Source organism: Pimephales promelas, chromosome 25 (assembly GCF_988280905.1).
Source record: "Pimephales promelas chromosome 25, fPimPro1.hap1.1, whole genome shotgun sequence".
NCBI lineage: Eukaryota > Metazoa > Chordata > Actinopteri > Cypriniformes > Leuciscidae > Pimephales > Pimephales promelas.
The window spans coordinates 15,971,546-15,992,796 of NC_142793.1; the positions used below are offsets into that span (position 1 = coordinate 15,971,546).

The following is a 21,251-nucleotide window of genomic DNA, read 5'->3' on the forward strand; positions in this document are numbered from 1 at the left end:
CTGTTAGCGTAATGATCTTGAAACAATTTTAAATAAATGTTGTTTTAAAATGCATTACTTTATTGACAGTCAACCACAATATACATAGTGAACACAATATACAAGTTTTAAAGTAACTGATTTAATATCTTTCGGAACGCTATGTTTGGTAATGTTAACATTTTTATAAAATTACATTAAAAAAAATGATCACCCCCAAATAATTAAAAATGCAATGAGCCAGATTGTATGGTGCTTTCTCTTGTATCTACCATACATGTTTCATTTTGTTTTTGCACTTTTTTGTAAGTAAGCATTCGGTCACGGTGAGATCATAAATGTAAATATTTGTGGGCACATTATGATTTACTAATATAAAAGGGGATTGTTCAGACAAGACAAAGCAGAAAACGAATAGACAAGTCTTTTTGAATATTGGTTAATTAAAAATTAATTTCCCATTCGCTAGGCTGGATAGGTAGTTTATCTGAGTGCTTCTCAAGTACACTTTGCAGTAGGCAGACAAAAATGCATGCTGGATGAGGGCACAAGGATTTCTGTGAATATAGAGCGGTATCCTGGTGGTAAAGGTGGGGTGCTCTGCTCCAGAAAATCTAGTATTGACTTCCGCACATCTTTGGGCACATCCCCTCTAACATCCAACAGGGCGGAGACATGCTCCTCACTGAAGTGAAAAGACACACTTTGTAAGTTCATATAATCTCTATATTAGTATTGATTTTAGAATATTAAGGGTATGCTTGGTTTGAAATCTCACTTAATATCAGGGTACTTGGCTACCAGTCCAGAAATCTCCAGTATTAGCATGCCTGGGTCTTTCACATTGATTATGTCAGCCAGTGTAAGTATCAAAGCTGTGGGATTCACCTCGCCTATTGTCCCATCAATCTCCTTTAAATATAAAAACAGCATTACAGCAGTGAAATAGTCAAAGTCAATATCATTTCCACAGACATAACACATTTTTGTATTTTTCCTAGAGGTCTGCTACCTGACCAGAGCCTGATGAGATCCAATGAATTGTCGAGTTCAGGTCAGTTTCACATGAATGACTTAGGTTTGTGTCAGACTCGGGTTTGCAATTAATGGGTTGTTTTAAATAATGTGACTTTTTGTAATCTTTGAGTCAAAGCTGAACCTGTGTGCCTGGGTCTACTTGCTAAGAAATATAAACAGGAGATATATTCACACTTTAAAATAGTTATCCCTGAACCATTCTGGACCCCAGGTAAACAGATTCATGGGTATTCATGAACTGAAACTTCACACTGTAGGCCTACATTCCTAAACCCCGGGTTAACATTCTTATTTGCCTATTTGTGGTGTCAGATTGCATAAATGTGACCAGCCCTATCATTGCATGTTCTCATATTATATTCTTATCTGAAAATAAGCTAATTTGGGTCAGGTTCGGCCAAATTTGCCAATACTTGTTGGCTTGGGCCAGATCAGGTCATACACTCCTAACTACAAGGTTGAGTTTAAAACCATTGCAGACTTCTAAATGCTCCTAAAGTACAAAAATAAATGTAAATGGGCTTTCACCATGCTTTGAAGGTGGTCCCTCAGCTGCTGAGCATCCTGTGACATTCGCTGGGCCAATTGACTTCGCTCATCATTATTTTTGCAGACTAGTCTCTTCTGCATCAGTGCTCGGACATACTCAACAACAGTTAGCCATTGACATTCCTCCTTTAGCCTCTGTAGATGATGAATGACCACAAAATGTTAGTTGGTAAAAATATACACTGATTTTATTGTGTGGTCTGGTCTATGTAATTTGTATAAACACTAACCTGGCGACAAGGTTGCCGCACTCTGTTGTAGAGTTCACAGTGACGTTCTAGAACCCCACACATATTTGAGGTTACATCTCCGTGGTCCAGCCAGGCACGAGACAGGAGCTCTTGTAGATGAGGTTGCAGCTCAAACAAGAGATGGTCCATGACTAAGCGACATGCCTTTCTCACAGCACGGTCCAGGGCAGCCAGAGGTCCAAGTGAAATGCGAGAATACCGGTTTGAAGGGAAGGAGCACAACTGCTGCTGCAGACTTTCTGTGGAGGTTCTAGATGTACATTTAAATAAAATGTTTAAATATACTGTTTATAAGCACCTCTAACACACAGAAAAACTATTTGAAACACACACATTTTCAAACAAACATCACACAAATACAGACATACTGTAAAAAGATACTTGTACATCATCTCACTTGAGGATGATGCAGTTGCTGATGCAGGCCAGTAGATAATGGAGGTAGAACTTGTTACTGTTTACGGTTTGATCCCTGCGATGCTCCTTCCCAAAGTCTATGATTGCATCTCGAAATCTGTTACAATAGAGTGAGAAGAAAGTACAAAAATATGAATTATCAGTTAGAATTAGGATACCAGTATTGCTAAACATACACACCGGCTGAGGAGATTCTCCATCTCATAAAGACCCATTTGGATTGTCTGGTCCCGCAGAGCTTCACTTATCATTAATGCCACCCGTGCATTTTCTTCAAGCATCTAATAACCCAGACATCAGAGCAGTTCATACATCAGTGCTGATATCGGATCAAATCTTTCTCATTGGCTAAGTTTCCATCCACCTGTTTTATGCACATTTTGATATATTGCAAAAGAACGAAGTTGCGCGTACATTTAGAGCAGAAGTTAAATTCACAACTTTGGATGGCAACATTGCTTCTGTAGATCTAGCCATTGGGCGGATTGGGACCAAAAAGTGGCCCTGGACTTTCTGGCCCACAGCAGCCCACCGTTCGGTGGCCGAGAAAGTTCAACGTGCTGCAACTGAAGCAAATACAAAAAAAACACCTGCAAATTAAAAAAAAAACATCATCATCAGTTTCACCACACATGTGTGCTCCAAATACAGAAATGCACTGCAAATAACACAGACCACAACGGAAATGTTTCCAGGTAAACCAAATAGGCCAAAGTGACGAAGCGCTAAAATATGTGTACATGTGTGTCTCAACTTTAAAACTTTGGACCCTACATTACCTAATATATCTTATGAAACTTTTCTTTATGAAAAATTATTGAAGATAAATATCTTTCCTTCATGTTCTTCTCTATCTTTATTTATTTAGTTAAGTTTTCAGCTCATTGTTCTTTTCTCATTTGTATTCTGATGACATTGAACATATTGTTAATACATTTTGAATATTTTATACAAGTTGTATGTCACAAAAATGTAATCTCTGTACGTTTTGCAAAAATAAATAAATACATAAAGTAGAATTTTAAGCTGTAAGGGTTAGTCACTTATTTGGTTCCCCTGAAAAGATTTCCATTGTGGTCTGTGTTATTTGCGGGTTTCTGTATTTGGGTGGTGTTGTGAGTATTTGGTGCACACGTGTGTTGTGAAACTGATGAAGATGTTTTCTTAATTTGCGGGTGTTTATTCTATTTACATGCGTTTTCATTCAGTTGCAACGCGTTGAGCTTTCTCGGCCTCCGTACCAACACATCCCACATCATAACAAATTGGCTCATTAATGTGCAGAATATTTTTAACACCACTAATAGCATAAAAATATAACACAATACAAAGCTATATGCTATTTAAACATTTATTTTAAATAACACAACGCTAGTCAGGGGGAGCTAACTTTCGCCTTCAGAACCATGTTCAGAACCTGTTGAATGGGCTTTATGCACAGCTGCACTACTACAGTGACATTCATTCACACGAAACGCACTCCTTGTCGGCCGCGCGATCGATTCCCTTATCCATTTGCGTAGAAAAGAAATGTAATATTATGATTTCCGTCATTGTTTTATATATATTTTTGATACTAGATATTTGTACCGGGCTGGCCCACATTGGCCAGCAGCACACCGGGAAAAGTCCCGGTGCTCCAGATGGGCAGTCCGCCCCTGGCTGAAGTACCTGAGCGATGATGGTTGGAAGGCTGGTGTGATAGCAGCCCTCATGGTCAATATCTGGTTCCTGATCTCTCTGCCAGTCTGTCAGCTCTACCTCTAGAGCCTTTTGCATCCACTCTGAGACACTTTTCTGCAAACAATCACAGTAAAACTTCTCAAGAACATGTGGCCTGTTAATCCAGACAGGACAAGGTAAATGATAAAAGTTTAGAGACTAAAACCCCACCCTGGCTCTTACCCGAACTTTTTGGACATATTTGTTCTGCAGCTGCTCAAGACCTTCCTGAGATATGAGAGGTCCCATATCCTCAATGTCTAGCTCAGCTACAAGGGCTGGCTCACCCATCATCTCTGAGCTTAAAGAACACATTCTGATGTGTACAACATTTCGGTTACAAAAGGACCAAATTCACATAGAATCGAAAGCTTTACCTACCTGTTGTATATGTGCAGAACCCAGTTAAGAACAGCAAAGATTTCCCCACCCTCTAGCTCCCATCCACTAACCAGTCCAAGATGGGTCTGCAAGAACTGGTGGCAGGAGCGCAGGTAAGCTCTTGTTAAATGATAGTGAGTTGGAACACACTGTTCCAGAAAATGCCGCACTGTTGAAAGATCTCCCATGATGCAGTGCTGTAGAGCAGACAAGTGACTTGCAAGCCCTGGTCCTTGAGTGTGCAAGTAGGACACGCTACGGAAACGTGCTGACACTGCCTCCTCTATCACCTAACCAAATAGTTTGAACATGTGCATATTAAGTAAATGCAAATCACAAGCCTTTTTTACATTTTAAATTTAGTCGCGCCATCATACAAACAACCCATTCCATTACTTCTACCAATAGGAAACTTAGTGCTTATCATCAAACCTTGAAGAAGCGGTCCCTCCAACAACGTGGCCTCCCAGGGGGCATTGGTGTGTTGTGTCCCAATGCTGACCTCCGCTCTTCCAGAAAGATCTGATCTAGTGCTTCTTCACGCTCCACTATCCGTACAGCTGACACAAAAGGTGTGGGGTTCTGATGAGAAAGCGTCAACCCACTCCCCACTACTGCCCAGAGCTCCTTGGCAAGGGCATCCACCAGGCATCCAACACCTGAGAAATAGTTCCGCACCAACTCCTCTTCCTCAGATGTTAATGCTGTTCCAGAAGATCCCCTGGGTCCCTGTAGCTGCCGCAGTACCTCATCCTGCCAGCGCTCTAGTTCCATTAGCCGAGCATGAGCTTCCAATAGTCTCCGAGACTCCACTAGCCTCTCTGTCTCTAGCACCATACTCCGCACTGACATGAAAGAGGAGACAACAAATCTTGTATTACTTTAGCCGCGTTTCCACCGCAATTACCAGGAACTATTTGTCCCAGGAACTTTTTTCACAGGAATTTTTTTTCACCCAGACCGCTTGCTTACTGAGTTTACACCACATACTAACGTACCGGGGCGGGAAGATGACGTTGAACTGCGTGCGACTGCTCTTCCTAGCCTGCGCATTTTTTTTTGTTTTGTATGGAGGAGATTCAAGCTTTGCTGCTTTTTTGTGTGCGATTGGTTTACTAACGAGGTAATTAACAAAACAGCAGAAAAGAGACGAGCACCCAAAGCGTATTCAGAAAGCTCGTAATGCTAGATTTAAAAGTTGATGTTTGTTACCAGCGGACATTGACCGTGATATGAATAGGACGAACGCGCCATCGGGCAGAAAGAATAGCGTGGTAAGAACCAATCAGACTGTTCAGTGCACAAGTCCCACCCCGAAAGTTCCTGAACTCTGAAAAAGTACTACCTCGCCAGCAGGGACTTTCTGGGGGGGGGAAATTTTTACCCGGAACTTCATTTAGACCCTGGTTCCTGCAGTGTAAACACACCAAGTACCACCCCAAAGTTCCTAGTACCTGGGGAAAGTTCCTGCGGTGGAAACGCGGCTTTTGGCATTAACAAACCTCAGTACTTAAGTGGGTGATAGAGCTGTGTTATTATTTAGATTGCTATAGACTTGTCAACTTTAATAGTGACTTTCTTGCTCTGCAAGATTTTTGCTCTGCCTTAACAGTAGTGGACCTAAAAACTGGAGACCAAGACATTTTACAGTATACCCACTATAGTGTCTGCAATTCAGTCTGTCCTTCAGTGACGAATAAAAGCAAATTTGCTTGGCTAGAATTGCTTGCTTTCACATATTTTATGTATTTGAGAATATTTGACTTCTAGGCAAGTTGTCCAATCCTACTCCTGGAGGCCCACTGTCTTGAAGAGTTTAGCTCCAACCACAATTAAGGTAATCAAGACCTTCAGGATTCCTGGAAACTTCCTGGCAGTTATGTTGTAGAATCTCCTAGACCAGGATCGGACACCCTTGCTCTGACATTCAATACTTAACCAAAATATCCATAGATGGCATGCAAAATAATTAAGGACATGCAGTTCACTGAAAAGGGCAGGGAATCACTAACCTTTATAGAGACGTGGAAGGTTGCTAACTGCAGCAAAGAGCTGGCGGTGATTGACAGAAACATCCCGAAGTGTCTCCAGTGTAGTTACTACTTCAGAATTTTTCCTGGACTCCAAGTTGACCTTGTGCATGTCATGAGACACTTCTCTGAGCTCAGCTCGTGCTTCTCGCAATTGACCGAGGCCCCAGTCAACACCTTCCAGGTAGGACTGTACAACTGACTTAAAAATGCAAATGAGCAGATTACTTTTCTTGCAGTTGTTTTTAGATCATTTAGATTTAGATCTGTTTTTTATCTTTCTAATTAAAAATATCACCACTTACCTTTAACCTTGAATGAATCGACGCAGTTCGTTGACTCTCTCTTTTCCTGTATTGTCCAAGTCTCTCCAGATGCTCTGGACGACAAAAGACACCTGACGCCCATTTCAGCGCAGCGCCCCGAGCCAAACACTCGGCTCTCTCCAGCTCTGGCCACACCTCAACTGGGACAAGGGCATCTTTCAGTCAAAATGGGGAAAAAAATACTTAGCTCATGTGATACAGAACCGAAATAACTATGCCCACCGCAGACAAAATCCAATGTGAATTGTACAGTTGTTCAGCTTCAATGTTTTGAAGTTATTGCTGATTGTGTAAGAGAATGCATACTTATTTTTTGAAAGCCTTGTTTGATTTGCAGAGTGAAATACTTAAACCGTCTCTATATGTTCATGAGACAGGTCATTTAAGCCAGCATAATGCTATCTAAAAGAGACTTTTGGGCAAACTTTGAAACTTCTTCAGATGAATTGATCTCTTCTCCTAAGAATGACTCAGCTCTTGACGCAGCAATTTCCATTTTGTAAGCCTCAATCCTGTGAGTGCTCAAGAGCTGAAACACCCACGGGAAAGTATGTAAGAAGACTATTACTAAAACAGTTTCAGTTCAGAAACTGCATGTTTGTCCCCTCTCCATGATAAATGGCAGAATCATGCAAAACAGAGGTTCATAATTCAGTGACCAGTTCAAGTACTTGCCAGCTTACAGCTGTGGTCTATGTACAACTGACCATACACTTTTTCTCTGGGCTTTAGGCAGGTAACGTATCTTTTATTCACAACATGACAGTTTGATTTAAAGTTTAATTTGGAGCAAAAAGGCATTTGAAAATTAGAAATAAAGATACATTTGTAAGACTTTGTAATAACAAAATGAATAACCCATAAAGCACTTAAAATTATGTAATCTATTCAGCCATGATTTAATTACATCATTAAGCTGTGTTGAGGTGCTGTCATTCACATTACTATGGTTACACGGACTACTCTAATTTGTGTCCCTTTCTTCAGAATTGTGGATAACGTATTACTTCACCAGGAATTTGGCCAAAACCACAATGATTCCAGCCCATTCTCACCCCCAAGGCGTCACTTAACTGACGCCTTGGGAAGCATTTGGACATGCTTCAATATCTGACGCTTTAGGCGCCCTTTAGCATCAGTTAGATGACGCCCTAGGATCGCGTGTACCCTACCCCCACCCCACACCTAAACCTAACCGCGTCCTCTAACTGACGCTTTCCTTTAGCGTCAGTTAGATGACGCCGTAGGATCGCGTCATGTAAGTGACGCTAAAGGGCGCCTAAAACGTCAAATATTGAAGCATGGTCAAAGGTGACGCCTTGGGGTGAGAATGCGTTGATGATTCATGACTTGTACAAGAATCATATACAATCACTTAAAGACCTCGGAGGATGTTGTAGGTATGTACTGAATGTTTTATACATTACTACTAAAACTAATTATGGAGAACACATATTTGCTATTGTGTTTTATTTGGATATAAACTCTTGTGTTTATTAGCATTTTTGCACGGCACAATGTTAGATTTCATGTATGTTAAGTACATTGTGCATTATGAATGGGTCTTGTTATTAATTTACTGTGGTGCTGAAATGCATCCATGTGACCCATATATATATATATGGCAAAAAGTCAAGCAGACTATTATGGCTGGACATTATGGGGGTGGGTGGAACCCAAAATAATTCCCCTGGCAGACACATATGCTAGTTATATTGAATTTTATGCTCTTTTATATAGATATACACTCTAGATCTCTCTACTAATGCAACAGTATGACTTGCATATCATCATTGCAAACAAACAGAAAGGATGTGTACCTTCATGATTGTCTCGACCATTCGTGTCTCCGTCTGACATTTAGACTTGTTGTTCCACCGTCCACCGTTCTGCCACTAAGAGACTGCCCTGCCCAGAGGGCCTGCTTAGTGTCGCCAGATAGAGCAATCAGCAGAGACGCAGAGAGTAACAGGGAGGAAGAAGAGAGCAATCAGCAGAGACGCAGAGAGTAACAAGGGGGAAGAAGAGAGAGGGTACATACCCACTTCACCGCCAGCCTTGCTCTCTCACACTCCCAGACACATCCTCTGCTCAGAGGCCGGCAGGAAGGGAAGGGAGGAAGGGAGAGAGCGCATGAGGGACAGAGGGAAAGCGGGCACTCCGCCCTCTAAATGATCCAGATGGTGAGTGTGGGGGTGGCCTTCATGTGCAACAGTGCCTCTCTGTGTCTGAGGTAGTTATAATCCAATATGTTTCAGAGGAAGTGCTTGGGATAATCGAACAAAGGTTGTATGTGGTTTGACATCATCATTGGCGATCATTTGCATTGTTCCTTAAAGTTCTTACCAGTGTCTTGTGATCGCTCACAGCTGCTGGTTGTAAAGCAAACATGAGAGGAATCTAAGTTCAGAGGCCCCTTAATGAATTTGTTTATTTTGTTAAGTGTCGTGGCCTGTGACTTACCCGCTGACTGTGTTTACATCTCTCTCAGGCTCTACCAAACACAAACCCACACGAAGTATACTTAAGTATTAGTACACACAACTGTTGATGAAGATGTGTTGAAATGGATTTTGATGTAAGTTTATTCAAAATAGACTATAATTACTCAGCTCTCCGGAATGCTTTATTTTAACTGGTTAATTGTGGCTCTTTGCATGCTTAAATTGTAAATTGACTGTAGTCCAAGGTAAACTGTTTCCTACACAACTATAGTTTAAAAGAATTATTCACTTAAAAATGAAAATTCTGTCATCATCTACTCTGTTTCAAACCTGTATGAATTTCTTTCTTCTGCTGAAAACCGTTGACTCCCATAGTATTTTTATTTATTTTTTTTCAATGGGGTATTTTAGTCAATGGGGTACTTCAACTGTTTGGTTACCAACATTCTTCCTTTATGTTCAGCGGAAGAAAGAAATTCATACAGGTTTGAAACAACTTGAGGGTGAGTAAATGCCTGAATTTTCATTTTTAAGTGAACTATTCCTCTAATGTCTACCAGCTTTTCACTCCTTCTCTTTTAACCCCATTTTAATGTCCATTTCTATTCATTTGTTTGGTTTGCTGCCATTATAATAAGCAGTCAATAAGCATAGCTGATCATTACTGCTAAATAAATCCTTTCAGAGATATACAAGCATTAATCACCCTGCTTCTCTTTATTTAGCTATAATGACTGACTATACAGTACTTTTTGGATCTAGCCGATTCATAATGTTCTTTGCTTTTTGATATTTTGCAAGCCTTGTATTGTGAGATTACAAGGCTACATCTTTTATCGTTCTTCCTTAGCAGCAGTATGTGCTAAAAATAGATGTGACTAGACTTTGTTGTCTTTGCATCAATAACCAAAGGACCGAGACAGACTAACAGAGCTTTTCCGCTGAGGCTAATTTGGACTGAATGTAGCTTCTCGTAGAAGGTTGGAGATGCATCCCTTATAACTACAGAGCAAATATACTGTATTAGTTATACAGAAGGGTCCCCTCTGGCAGTTTACCTACTTTGCCACCCCCTTTATTTACCAATGTATTATCAGCTAAGGGCAACGAAGCTGTGCGTTTTGTGGTCACCCTCCCCTATCACCATCTTAAAATAAAAACACCACCCTACCAATCGCAGGGAATAGGAAGTCTATTTCAGAAGTAGTCATCTAAACACAAGGAGGACTTCCTGTCTGACATTCCTGACCTGGGCTGACTTCCTGCTTCTCCTCGTCTTTCCCAGAGATGGACAGACAAATGTCTTAATTTCAGTCTTATTTTTCTTTTTATTAGTGTAAGGTTGAGTTGTTCGATCTAATCAAAATATAGCGAGGCTTGAAGCTGCATGAAAACAAGGGATTTTATTCGTAAATTGTGGCCTAAGGGCAATTGAAAAAAATGTCAAGAACAATTAACAATGTTCGACGCACATCCACTGCTTTGAAGCAAATGACTTACATTCCAGCATAGCAAAATCTGTGATGTGGTCAGTGTTGGGGTGGTGACGAATGGCAATGGTTAGGATTTTGTCAAAGCATGAGGTTAGTTTTTGGGAAGCAAATTTTGGGGAGCATTTGAGAATATTCTGCATTCCGTAACTTTTTTGGGTTAAAAATTATCCAAAAATTTTTGAGCATGTACATCTCAGCTAGTTGGCTATATTGTGTGTGAGGATGTTGGAGGTGGAGATTTGTAGCCTTTTCTCACAGCTCTTGATATAATTAAACTTATCAATTTGATGGCGGATTCAGAAAGGTTCAAACGACAAAGTGACGACTGGATATTCACCCGCCGTAAACGCAAAAGACTTCGTTTGGACTTTGGAGTGGCTACAGAAAAAAGGAGGCCGCAACCCATGTGAAAACAAGGATAATATCTGAAGGGCATTAAATGTAGTCGAGGCACAACCCACGTAAAGTTGATAATTCCGTGAATAACTGCAATACGCTGATTTTATGCAGCTGCCATTTTGAAATGGCTCCGGTGGGAAGAAAACTAGAAGTGTCGCCTTTAATCATAGGAGAGTTGTGAATGTGATGGCATGTTGTTTAATGTAGAAATTAGTTATTCTAAAAATGTACATACATTTCTTTCATACTTTAGACTAATTCATTTATAAATAAAATATTTGTATATACAGTATATACAGTAATTCAGAACGTAAAAAAGAAGCAGGAATTAACTATATATATATATATATATATATATTGGATATTAACATCCAATAAATCGCGGCACCAGCTTCAGGTTGGTAGTCCAAGGCATTGCTGTCTATCTTAGGGTGACCAACTGTCCTGTTTTCCCAGGACATGTCCTGTTTTCATATAACAATATAACCATTTTCTATCCATACAGAAGAGGCATAACCTACTTTAAATCTATTGAAATTAATAAGGTATCTTTGAGTAAACTTCGAGTATCATTTGAGTAGGCCCATCTGTTTGCCGGGCCGAGTGTCCTGGTTTTTGGTAATCAAAATATGGTCACCCTAGTCTTCCGGGGTTCTTCCCACCGGAGCCTCGCTTTCGATTTAAAAATGGCGGCTGCGTGAAATCAGCGTATTGCAGATTTCGAACAGAGATGGCGACAAAGAGGAAAAACCATGAACTGCACCTTTACGATTTGGCAAACAAAAGAAAGTCTCAATCTATCCAGTAGACTTTGGATTAAGCATGAACAACAAATGGATTCTTAAAAATGTATCACAAACTAAGTTAATATTCCTCTTAGAATACTTTATTAAGTTTTAATGTTTAGTGAAACATTCAACTAAAAGGAAGAGATAAAACTTTAAGAGAAAAAAAAATCTTTATTAGAAGCCAACAAAACTTCTACCATATGAATACAAGATTTTGTTTCTCTTTTTCTTGTTTTGTGAATTGTGTCCTCCAAACAAAAATTCAGCTGTCACGTGTTTAAAATGTTATAAAAGTTATAATCAATTTATTAATTATCCACGATCCACGCTAAATCCACGATTTTCATATTTTACTTTTTAAGCAGGCAGGTTACAATGTGACAACTTACCCCATTTTTGTGGCCCATAATAGCATTTATGTACTTTAAGGAACGAGTTTATAAAAAATTAAATGTTTAACATGACATAATAAGCTTGTCTGAATTATTCACTGCTGTGGTTGACACCCAAAGCTATGATGGCTTCTGTGAACAAACCTCAGCTTTCAAAGTCCAGGCTTTGATTGGCCCATTTAAAGTTGGGGAACACATTTGACTGCCAACAGCAAGCGTTGCCATATTTTAATGTCATTCAAGGGTGTTAGAATGAGCAGGAGATTAGATGGGGGCCCCTAATTATTTTGGCTTTAGTTCTGGATTAACCCTCTGTTCTGTCGACTTCAATTCACACTCGCCGTTTGATGAAATGTGAACTGACATAAATTCCGCGGCTCACTTTCAATCCGATTATGCAGTTAAATCACCGCAGTTCGAACCCAAGCAAGAGACTCTGGCGGGTCCCTATTCTCCGGGTCCTCCGAAACCCTGACAGCTCCTCCCCGAAACACAGGGACCCACGCTACCTCCTCACAGGACCCACGCTACACTCTTAACCCCACATGAATAGAGCCTATTCAGCGAGGTAACGCTCAAGCACAACCTAAATATTGTTTTTATGAGCCGCAAATAGGTGGCACCTCCAAAATAAAGCTCGTTTCTTGAATTCCCATCGTTCTTGGTCTTTTTGAGGGAGGAATAGCGCCATGTCACAATGACCGGGCTTGTGTTGTTGGCCACATTTGGAACAAGGGGAACACTAGAAGCCGACATAGGCTACCGTTAAAAACGTTTAAATGCATAGCGTTAATTCGCCTAAGGTCGCGGAACACAATCAATTTTAAAACGGTGCAATAGAGCTAAAATTACATGGTGTTTAGCTATTTTCTCAAGGGAACAGCTTTGTTTTGGTAGCGCAAGAGAGACAATTTCTTTACAAAGCAGACTCCATATAGCGCCTTCACGCAGTTTAAATCTTAATATTTATGTGGGTAGGCTAAATGAGAATGTCCGAGATTATAAAAGGTAGAACGGTTTTAAATAATATATGCTAGCCTATGCCAGGTTTGTAGTGATGTAATCTTTAGGCTATTCAGGTTTATTTCAGTATTTTTAAAGACGCCTTTTCCTTCCCGCACACAAAAAAATAAATTTAATCAGGATTACAACATGAACAAAAGATTTATTTGTTTTATTTATTTGAATGAAAAACGATATTATCACTGGACTTGTTTGAGGAGGACACACACACACACACACACACACATACAGCAAACAACAGTGTGTGCGTGTGTGTGTGTGTGTATTGTAATTTATTGAACTCTCTAAAATATTTTAACTAATTTAAACATAAAAATAAACAATTAAAAACTATTTTAATTGATGATTTAGCTTGAACCAATTTTTTTCTAAATAAAACTTACAATTTAAAAACTTAGGCTACAAGTGTAATGTATTGAACTCTTTGAAGTCGTTTGACATTAAGAATAAACAATTACAAACCATTTTATTTTATTTTTTTCAAATATACCTTAAAATATGAAACAATCCCCATTAAGTCTTAAAACGGGAATACACTTCAATATCCTTATTTTGGGCTGATTTGAAACCTTGCGCTTGTTACAAACACAATTGTATTTTGTTAGGCCACCAGCAGAGGGCGATGTCAGCGCAGATCCTGCAGAGCAAGTGTTTTGAATTGATAATTCTAAAGCTATCTAAGACTATTTAAATATGGTTTCCCATGAATTTGCAATGTATTTCCACACCAATTACGATCACACGGTTCTGAATAATAAATACTTTATTATCTCTCACAGCTGATATAGTTGCTGTCTTTGACAGGCCTACTGACATGTAAATGATTTATTATGGATATGGACTAGGCTAAATCATGGACTATGAAATATATATATATAATGTGTGTCTGTGCGTGCTTGGTTTTTTTTTGGTTTTGTTTTGTTTTTTATCCCGGTGGGGACTTCAACCTGAATGCACACAGACCCATGGGGACTCCTGGTCCCCATTAGGAAATACGATTATAAATCATAATCAGTGATGTTTTTTGAAAGGGTACAAATGCAGAAAGTTTTCTGTGATGGGTAGGTTTAGGGGTTGGGTTAGTGTAAGGGGAGAGAATACAGTTTGTACAGTATAAAAACCATTACGTCTGTGGAGAGTCCCCATAAAGATAGTGGGCTAAACCAGGCAAGTGTGTGTAAGGAGAAGTGTTTATGTCAAATATGTATGTAAAAGTGATAATGTGACTAGTCTATAATAGTTCTAATTCATACTTAAAATATATGTATATTATTATTATTATTATCTGCAACATAAAAAGTTTTTGTTGACTGGTAGACTAATGTAAATAAGGCTAAAAGGTCTAGTAAATTTTATCAATGCTTTGTTTAACCCTTTGGTGAAAAATATTGTCTATTGTAGAAAAATATTCTACAACTGTAACTATTATTGTTCAATTAAGAGTGAGCACTCTTGAAGAAAGATTTGCTTGTCAGTGATCTGCTCAGTAATTTGAACTTTCCAACCCATGACCCAAATGTTGGACTATTGTTCTGTCCAGGCGAAGGAAGTTACAGTGAGCAAGGTGATTTTACTTGAGTTCCTGCAGTACATGTGGTTTTATTGTCTTACATTGATTGGCTCACATGGTCCTGACAACTGTTGATCCAGACAGGAATATCTGACTGTTGAGGAGGATTAGAGAAATAAAAAATGGTGTATTAACAATGTATATGAAGCTTTAGTTTGGTTTCAGTTCTAGATACAATTTACTCTAAAACTATAGTGAGTTTCACGTTGTTGCACATCAACGGCAAGTTTCAGCATTCCAATTTGTGGAATGTTTTTCTGAATCTCACATAATGTTCTCGAGTTGTTCTCTTTAACACTTTTGTCCTCTTCCAACAAGTCCAGTGATTTTCCCAGGAGTTAGAAAGAGAGCATTGAAATCTCCAAATTGGTATGGATCTCACCAACTCGCCAAAGCCTCTTTGGCAAATCTCTGTTTGATTTGACACTCTTGTTTGCCATTGCAAAATCTTTCTTTTGTAGTGTCTGGCTAAGCTTAATGACTTCTTTAACTTGCAAGCGCCTTCCAAATCCAAAGCAAGGAAATATAAGAAAGATACTTTCACAGAAGAACCGCTCGAATCGAGGTATTGCATCTAGAGGAAAAAGCATCAAATCTATGCAATTGAACTCATCTTAGTGAATATTTCCAGGGATGTTATCATGCTACTAGAGACCAGAAAAAGACATGAAAAGTACACAGTGTGGACCCACCACAGCACAATTCAGTGCAAACATGGCCACAAACGCCTGTATTGAGGGATCAATCAGGGTTTGAATGGACCAGCATTAACTGGTTTACTAACACCTGTAATAACTATCAAACAAGTGGTAATCTCATAAGCCCCCACAGCATTTACATATTCCTCATTAGCTTGTTCAAACCTGAAGGATGCACTTTCTCTCTGTTGGCGGTCTCAACTCCTGCACTCTGACTGCTTGGGTGGCTCGGTGGCTAAGTGACCGGTCTGAATGTGATATGTGTAAGGGATTATCTGTATTAGCATCAGCAGCATTTACCGATGCGGCCATATTCTTAACATGGCTCTGGATAATTGGAATGGGAGGGGAAGATGCCTGATCCATTAGTTCATTCTGTTTGCTTAGCGGATGGGTCGCCCGTTCTTCAATTTCACCACTGGGGAACGTTTTTGTGGAAAGGGTGCGTACGTGTGCGCGAGGACTTCTTGATGCTTACTAAACCTAAGCAGATTCCACGACAAAGCAAATGCCTTGAAGTCTTAGCATGGCTCGCACATAGTATCGGGAGTTAGACCAAATACTGTGGATTTTTCAAGTGACTCTTGAGGGAGTGACCCAATCAGACCACACAATCTGTGCTCGACAAGAGAGAGATCTTTGAAATTTATAAACACCTTGAAAAGCCCCATTCTTGCACCGATAATGCTGTGCTTTCGAAGCTCGCCATCAAATGTGCCGAAAACTACTTCAAAGAAAATTGAAATGTAACAAATTCTTTCAGGGTAGAAAGGATTATTGTAAGTCTCTAAATGGAGCTCATTTTGCCTGCATTGTGTTTTTTCTTTCTTTCTGGTTTGGTTGGTTGGTTTTCTTGAACAGCTGACTGAACATCTGTACTGGAATTTCGATTGCATCAATTTAATCTATACAGTCTGGTTCATTTTAGATATGTATTTTTAAAATATTTTGAATAATATAATTTCATATATTATACATAATGTTTATTACCACAGAAGCAGAAGAAAAAAAGAAAATCACACTGTAAAAAAAAAGTTGCTGACTTAAATTTAGTACAATCAACTTGGATGTTTAAGTAATTTCAACTTAAATTATATTAAACAGATTTCATAAATTATACAAGATTCAAAAAAATTAAGTTGATATACAGCAATGTAAAAAAAATGTAAAAAATATTTTAAATAACATAATTTATTTAAATATTATAATTGTATTTATACATATGTATTGCATTAATTTTGTATTTATTCATATTTAAACGTTTATATAATATTTAGTGCATTGTATAAATATTACATTATATTATATTAATATAATATAATATATAATGTTCACCATTGAAGCAGAAGAATGGCAGAAAAAAGAAAAAATATATAACAAAATATGCATTAAATATTTTATATCATGTTAATAACTTGTATATTTTATTTGAAAAGCTGAAATATTAAAGATGTATTTATATATGCAAAGATATGTTTTTTATTTTGAATTTATTCATATTTAAATGTTTATATTATAATATTATATATTAGGAAGTGCATTGTATAAATATAACATTATATTAATATATTTATATATCATGTATGTATATATATATATATATATATATATATATATATATATATATATATATATATATATATATTAAAAATATGTCTTGAAATAATAGCTAGTATTTATTTTTAAGTTGTGTTTAACATAATTTAATATAACATAATATTAAAGGGATAGTTCACCCAAAAATGAAAATTAAGTCATTAATTACTCACCCCCATATATACTGTACCAATGTAGCAGTGATCCACCTCTTAAATTTAATCAAAAATATCTTCATTTGTGTTACGAAGATGAACGAAGGTCTTACGGGGTTGGTACAGCATGGGGGTGAGAAATTAATGACTTAATTTTCATTTTTGGGTGAACTAACCCTTTAATTCTATATACAAAAAAGAAAAAAAAAAAAGAAAATACATAATAAATACTTTAATGGCTAAATTGTTCTAAAATGAAAGTGTTTTGTACATAATAAATGTACAATTGTTGGTGCATTTCTTTAAAGCATAGTAATGTCTAATTTTCCCCCATAATATTTCTCCAAATGACACCAAGTTAAATAGCTCTATAACTAGTCTTCCTAACTAATCCGAACTGCTCACTGTGTTTTCTAGTCTAAATATCTGCATTGTTTTGATCGCTTCATCTCAAGATCCCCCAGGATTTTGGCCCAGTTAACCCGTCAGGATCTTTCTCTTTAGCCGTACAGGGATGGAAGCCTCGGGCTTCTGGTCGTGACAGGGGGCAGCTCAACCAGTGAAGAATGGTCCAGGCAGCTGGTGTGACTAAGCCATGCCTTGTAAGGACGGGGCGGAGTGGCGTAGACTGAAGGCAGGGAGGGAGGTGAGGCAGATGGGGAGGGGGACCATCAGGCTCTCCGCAGAAAACACTGTCTTTTACATCGCACCAACTGTTCACATTTTCAACGCCGACCCCCTTTTTTTATTCTTCCTGCCAGAGCTTTGTTAACAAAACAGTTTACTAAGTGCTGGTAAGACATGTGGTTAATAAAGTGCAGAGGGTGCCGTCAAAGACCTATGCCGTCCATATGGACCACGCATCCGTATTGTCCTCCTGTCATTCCGCTACTTAACAGGACCTAAGTGCATTAGAAAATAACAGCACATGCTCAACCTGATGCTTCTGAATGCCATAATACCCCCCCAAAACCAACTTTAATAGTCGTTTTACTTAGGCAGTAGACATTTTTGTACTTTCCAAACTTTTGAGGCATTTTTCAGCATCACAAGAATCTACATTTCCAACTTAATCTTAGCTAATATTTGCTGAGTGTCAAAATGGCTGAACATGATGTTATGATCTCTTAAAGGTATAGTTCACCCAACAATGTCTTGAGAGATATGTCGCTTCAAACCTGTATGACTTTCTTTCCTCTGCAGAAAACGAAAGAAGATAATCTAAAGAATGACTTTGGACCCCATTGCTTTTCACTGTGGAGTACAAAAAAAGTCATACATTTTTAACAACACGAAGGTGAGTAAACAGTGACAGCTGAATCTGCTCACTCTGTTTGCCAGTGAAGTGTTCTGCTCTACTTCTGATGATATGGCTAGTAGTGATATAATGACTTTAACTAGATCATCTTTTCCTTATTCACACAGTAAGATACCCTGGGGAGCTGACAATGGATCCTTTGAGAGAGGAAGGGAGGTCTGCACTGGCCAAAGGTTAAACAGGGCTTTTGGCTGGTGATAAATCACTATTAAATGAGGCCTGCATTGCGGCGCATTGTCGTTGCTCACTTTCAAACCCATTACCTTCTGGTTGTAAAGCTGACACAGCTAATGAACTGACTGCTTTGAACTGGGGCCACAATATTGACTGGTTGCTTGGGGCAGATGTCTCAAGTCAAGCGACTAGTAAATGTACATTTGATTAAGAAAGACTCTTCGGGTCTTTGGGGGTGGAGATATTCTGAGGGGGTGAGGCTGCTTGGATAGCAGGGGGCTAGTCTACACTAAATGAAAACACTTGAGGAAGTTCATATTAAAACAATTGGGCCGACTGAATCAGGCTGATGAAAGAGTGTAAGGCATGCTGTTTGATTTTGCCAAAAGACAAAAGACTGCTAATAATTAGCCGAGACGTGGTCAGCTCACTTCCTAGGATGTTGATGCTTTTCTGGTGCTGATGTTGGTTTTGACTGGGTTGATTGACATTTGTGAAAAGTGAAAGAATTTTTTGTTTAAAGTATATGTGACATATACACTAATATAAAGCTTAATTTAATCCAAAATACTTTTTTTTTAATTTATTGTTTTATCAAAAAAAAGCTTCTAAAAATTCATTTAATGCAATGACATAGAGATTTAAAATTCATATATATGTCTAAAGATAGCATAAAGTGGCAATAAGAGTAATTAATAAAGGCTATTGCTAATTTTCACCATTCACGATAAATTAATTTTCCACCTCTATAGCAGATTTCAGCTTATAATGATCTTTAACAGCTGAACCCAGTTGGAGGAAATGCCCTAAAAGAAGCATGACTAACTGTTATCTTGTGTTGCCGGTGAAGGATGGAAAGCTGACGCAGTGTTGAGATGTGCTGATTAGCATATAATTGGTCCTTTTGTATTAAACACAAGGAATTAGCCTCCTGTTCAGCGTGCTCTTAGCAGCCTGGTTTCCCATTCATTTCAAGAGAGAGCGAACACACGGCCTGCTGGGAACGACATCTGACAGAAATGGAAAATCACCGAAATGGAAAATAAACCATCTATCTATCTATCTATCTATCTATCTATCTATCTATCTATCTATCTATCTATCTATCTATCTATCTATCTATCTATCTATCTATCTATCTATCTATCTATCTATCTATCTATCATCTATCCATCTATCTATCATCTATCTATCTATCTATCTATCTATCTATCTATCTATCTAGCTATCTATCTATCATCTATCCATCTATCTATCATCTATCCATCTATCTATCTATCTATCTATCTATCTATCTATCTATCTATCTATCTATCTATCTATCTATCTATCTATCTATCTATCTATCCATCTATCTATCTATCTATCTATCTATCTATCTATCTATCTATCTATCCATCAATAATCTAAATCTATCTATCATCTCTATTATCTATCCATCTATCTATATCCATCTATTATCTAATCTATATATCTATCTATCTATCTAGCTCTATCTATCTACCCTGATGTTTTAATTTATTTTTGCAAGTAAATGATCTGTCATGTCTTGATGATTCTCCGATCACTTAAGCTAAACATGTAATCTAGTTATTTCACACTCGTCCGTCATCCACACAGTTACACCATTAGTCATCATATTGACCCAGACATTTTCATGGTGCGCCCGTTGTAAATTTGTTGTAACATGGTGTGTCTGCCACGGTCCCCGCAGCATATTTGTTTGGGTCGCTCACATGAGTTTGTGTGAGAGTGTGTACAATGCTTATGCAGGGGAGTGTGTAGACCCCCCCCCCCCCCCCATCTCTGATAAATGGACTGTGGTCAGTCTGGGGGTGGTGGGGGGTTCACGAGGCCCCACGGGGCCAACACTGCTCTCGGATGCAAGGATGAGGTGGACCCACGCCAATTATGGTCTTTTGTGTGTCCTAACTTTGTGATTGACATCGGCTCTACCCTCTCCCCATGGACCCCATTTACACATACTGGCCAGTAACTGACCTGCACAGGGGAGGCAGTGCATTTACCGAACTCTCAACTGACTTGGCCTTCGGTCGCTTGCTGAGTTTTTAAGCAGAGATTAACTTATGACTTCAGGTGAGACGTTTGTTGTTTTATTATAATTACAGCCACTTTGTTGGGTTAGCGAAACAAGCTTAAAAATGATGACACATTTGCGAAGCAAGCTCAAGTGTGTCGGGTAAAAGTTTTTTATATGTATAAAGATCGGGCATCAGTTAGGGGTCATTAAGGCATCATCCTTAAATCCCACACATTCCTGCTCATGAAGACACAAGCGTCAGCAGCGAAATGATCTCATTGTGACTTTCTCTTTAATTTTCAATCAATTTATAAGGGTTTGCCTTTTCCTGCCTCTATCAATGAGCTCTCTTTCTCTGTCTTTTATTTTCTCCCTAAAGACAGCTGAATGAGCATGCAAGAAGATGTGAGCATAATGACCCCGGCAATGGTGACAAAGCCTAATTGGTCACGGAGGCCAGTGGCTAA

The 21,251-nt window shown here is 38.6% G+C and overlaps 1 protein-coding gene and 1 long non-coding RNA gene across 10 annotated transcripts; one reads left to right on the plus strand and one right to left on the minus strand.

The window, feature by feature from the left end:
* Nucleotides 1-37: 37 nt before the first annotated feature.
* exoc3l1 (exocyst complex component 3 like 1) lies at nucleotides 38-8,873 on the minus strand. Of its 9 annotated transcripts, none has more exons than XM_089127523.1 (14): nucleotides 8,735-8,873; nucleotides 8,514-8,617; nucleotides 6,673-6,833; nucleotides 6,350-6,569; nucleotides 4,770-5,182; nucleotides 4,338-4,627; nucleotides 4,140-4,257; nucleotides 3,906-4,031; nucleotides 2,415-2,515; nucleotides 2,215-2,331; nucleotides 1,797-2,067; nucleotides 1,546-1,701; nucleotides 758-891; nucleotides 38-664 (listed from the first exon to the last, which is right to left on the minus strand). In XM_089127523.1, the coding sequence occupies exons 2-14, from the start codon at nucleotides 8,551-8,553 to the stop codon at nucleotides 478-480; spliced, it is 2,334 nt and encodes a 777-aa protein (XP_088983649.1). In that variant the 5' UTR covers nucleotides 8,554-8,617; nucleotides 8,735-8,873; the 3' UTR covers nucleotides 38-477. The 9 variants fall into 9 exon arrangements, with proteins under 9 accessions (XP_088983649.1, XP_039503889.2, XP_088983650.1 ...); XM_039647955.2 differs by having other exon boundaries at nucleotides 6,673-6,848; XM_089127524.1 differs by having other exon boundaries at nucleotides 8,514-8,614; nucleotides 8,735-8,872.
* On the plus strand, nucleotides 8,738-19,829 carry LOC148965066 (uncharacterized). Its single transcript, XR_016150645.1, has 3 exons — nucleotides 8,738-8,876; nucleotides 18,455-18,548; nucleotides 18,677-19,829. It is a non-coding gene; the product is annotated as an uncharacterized LOC148965066 (long non-coding RNA).
* Nucleotides 19,830-21,251: the final 1,422 nt, after the last annotated feature.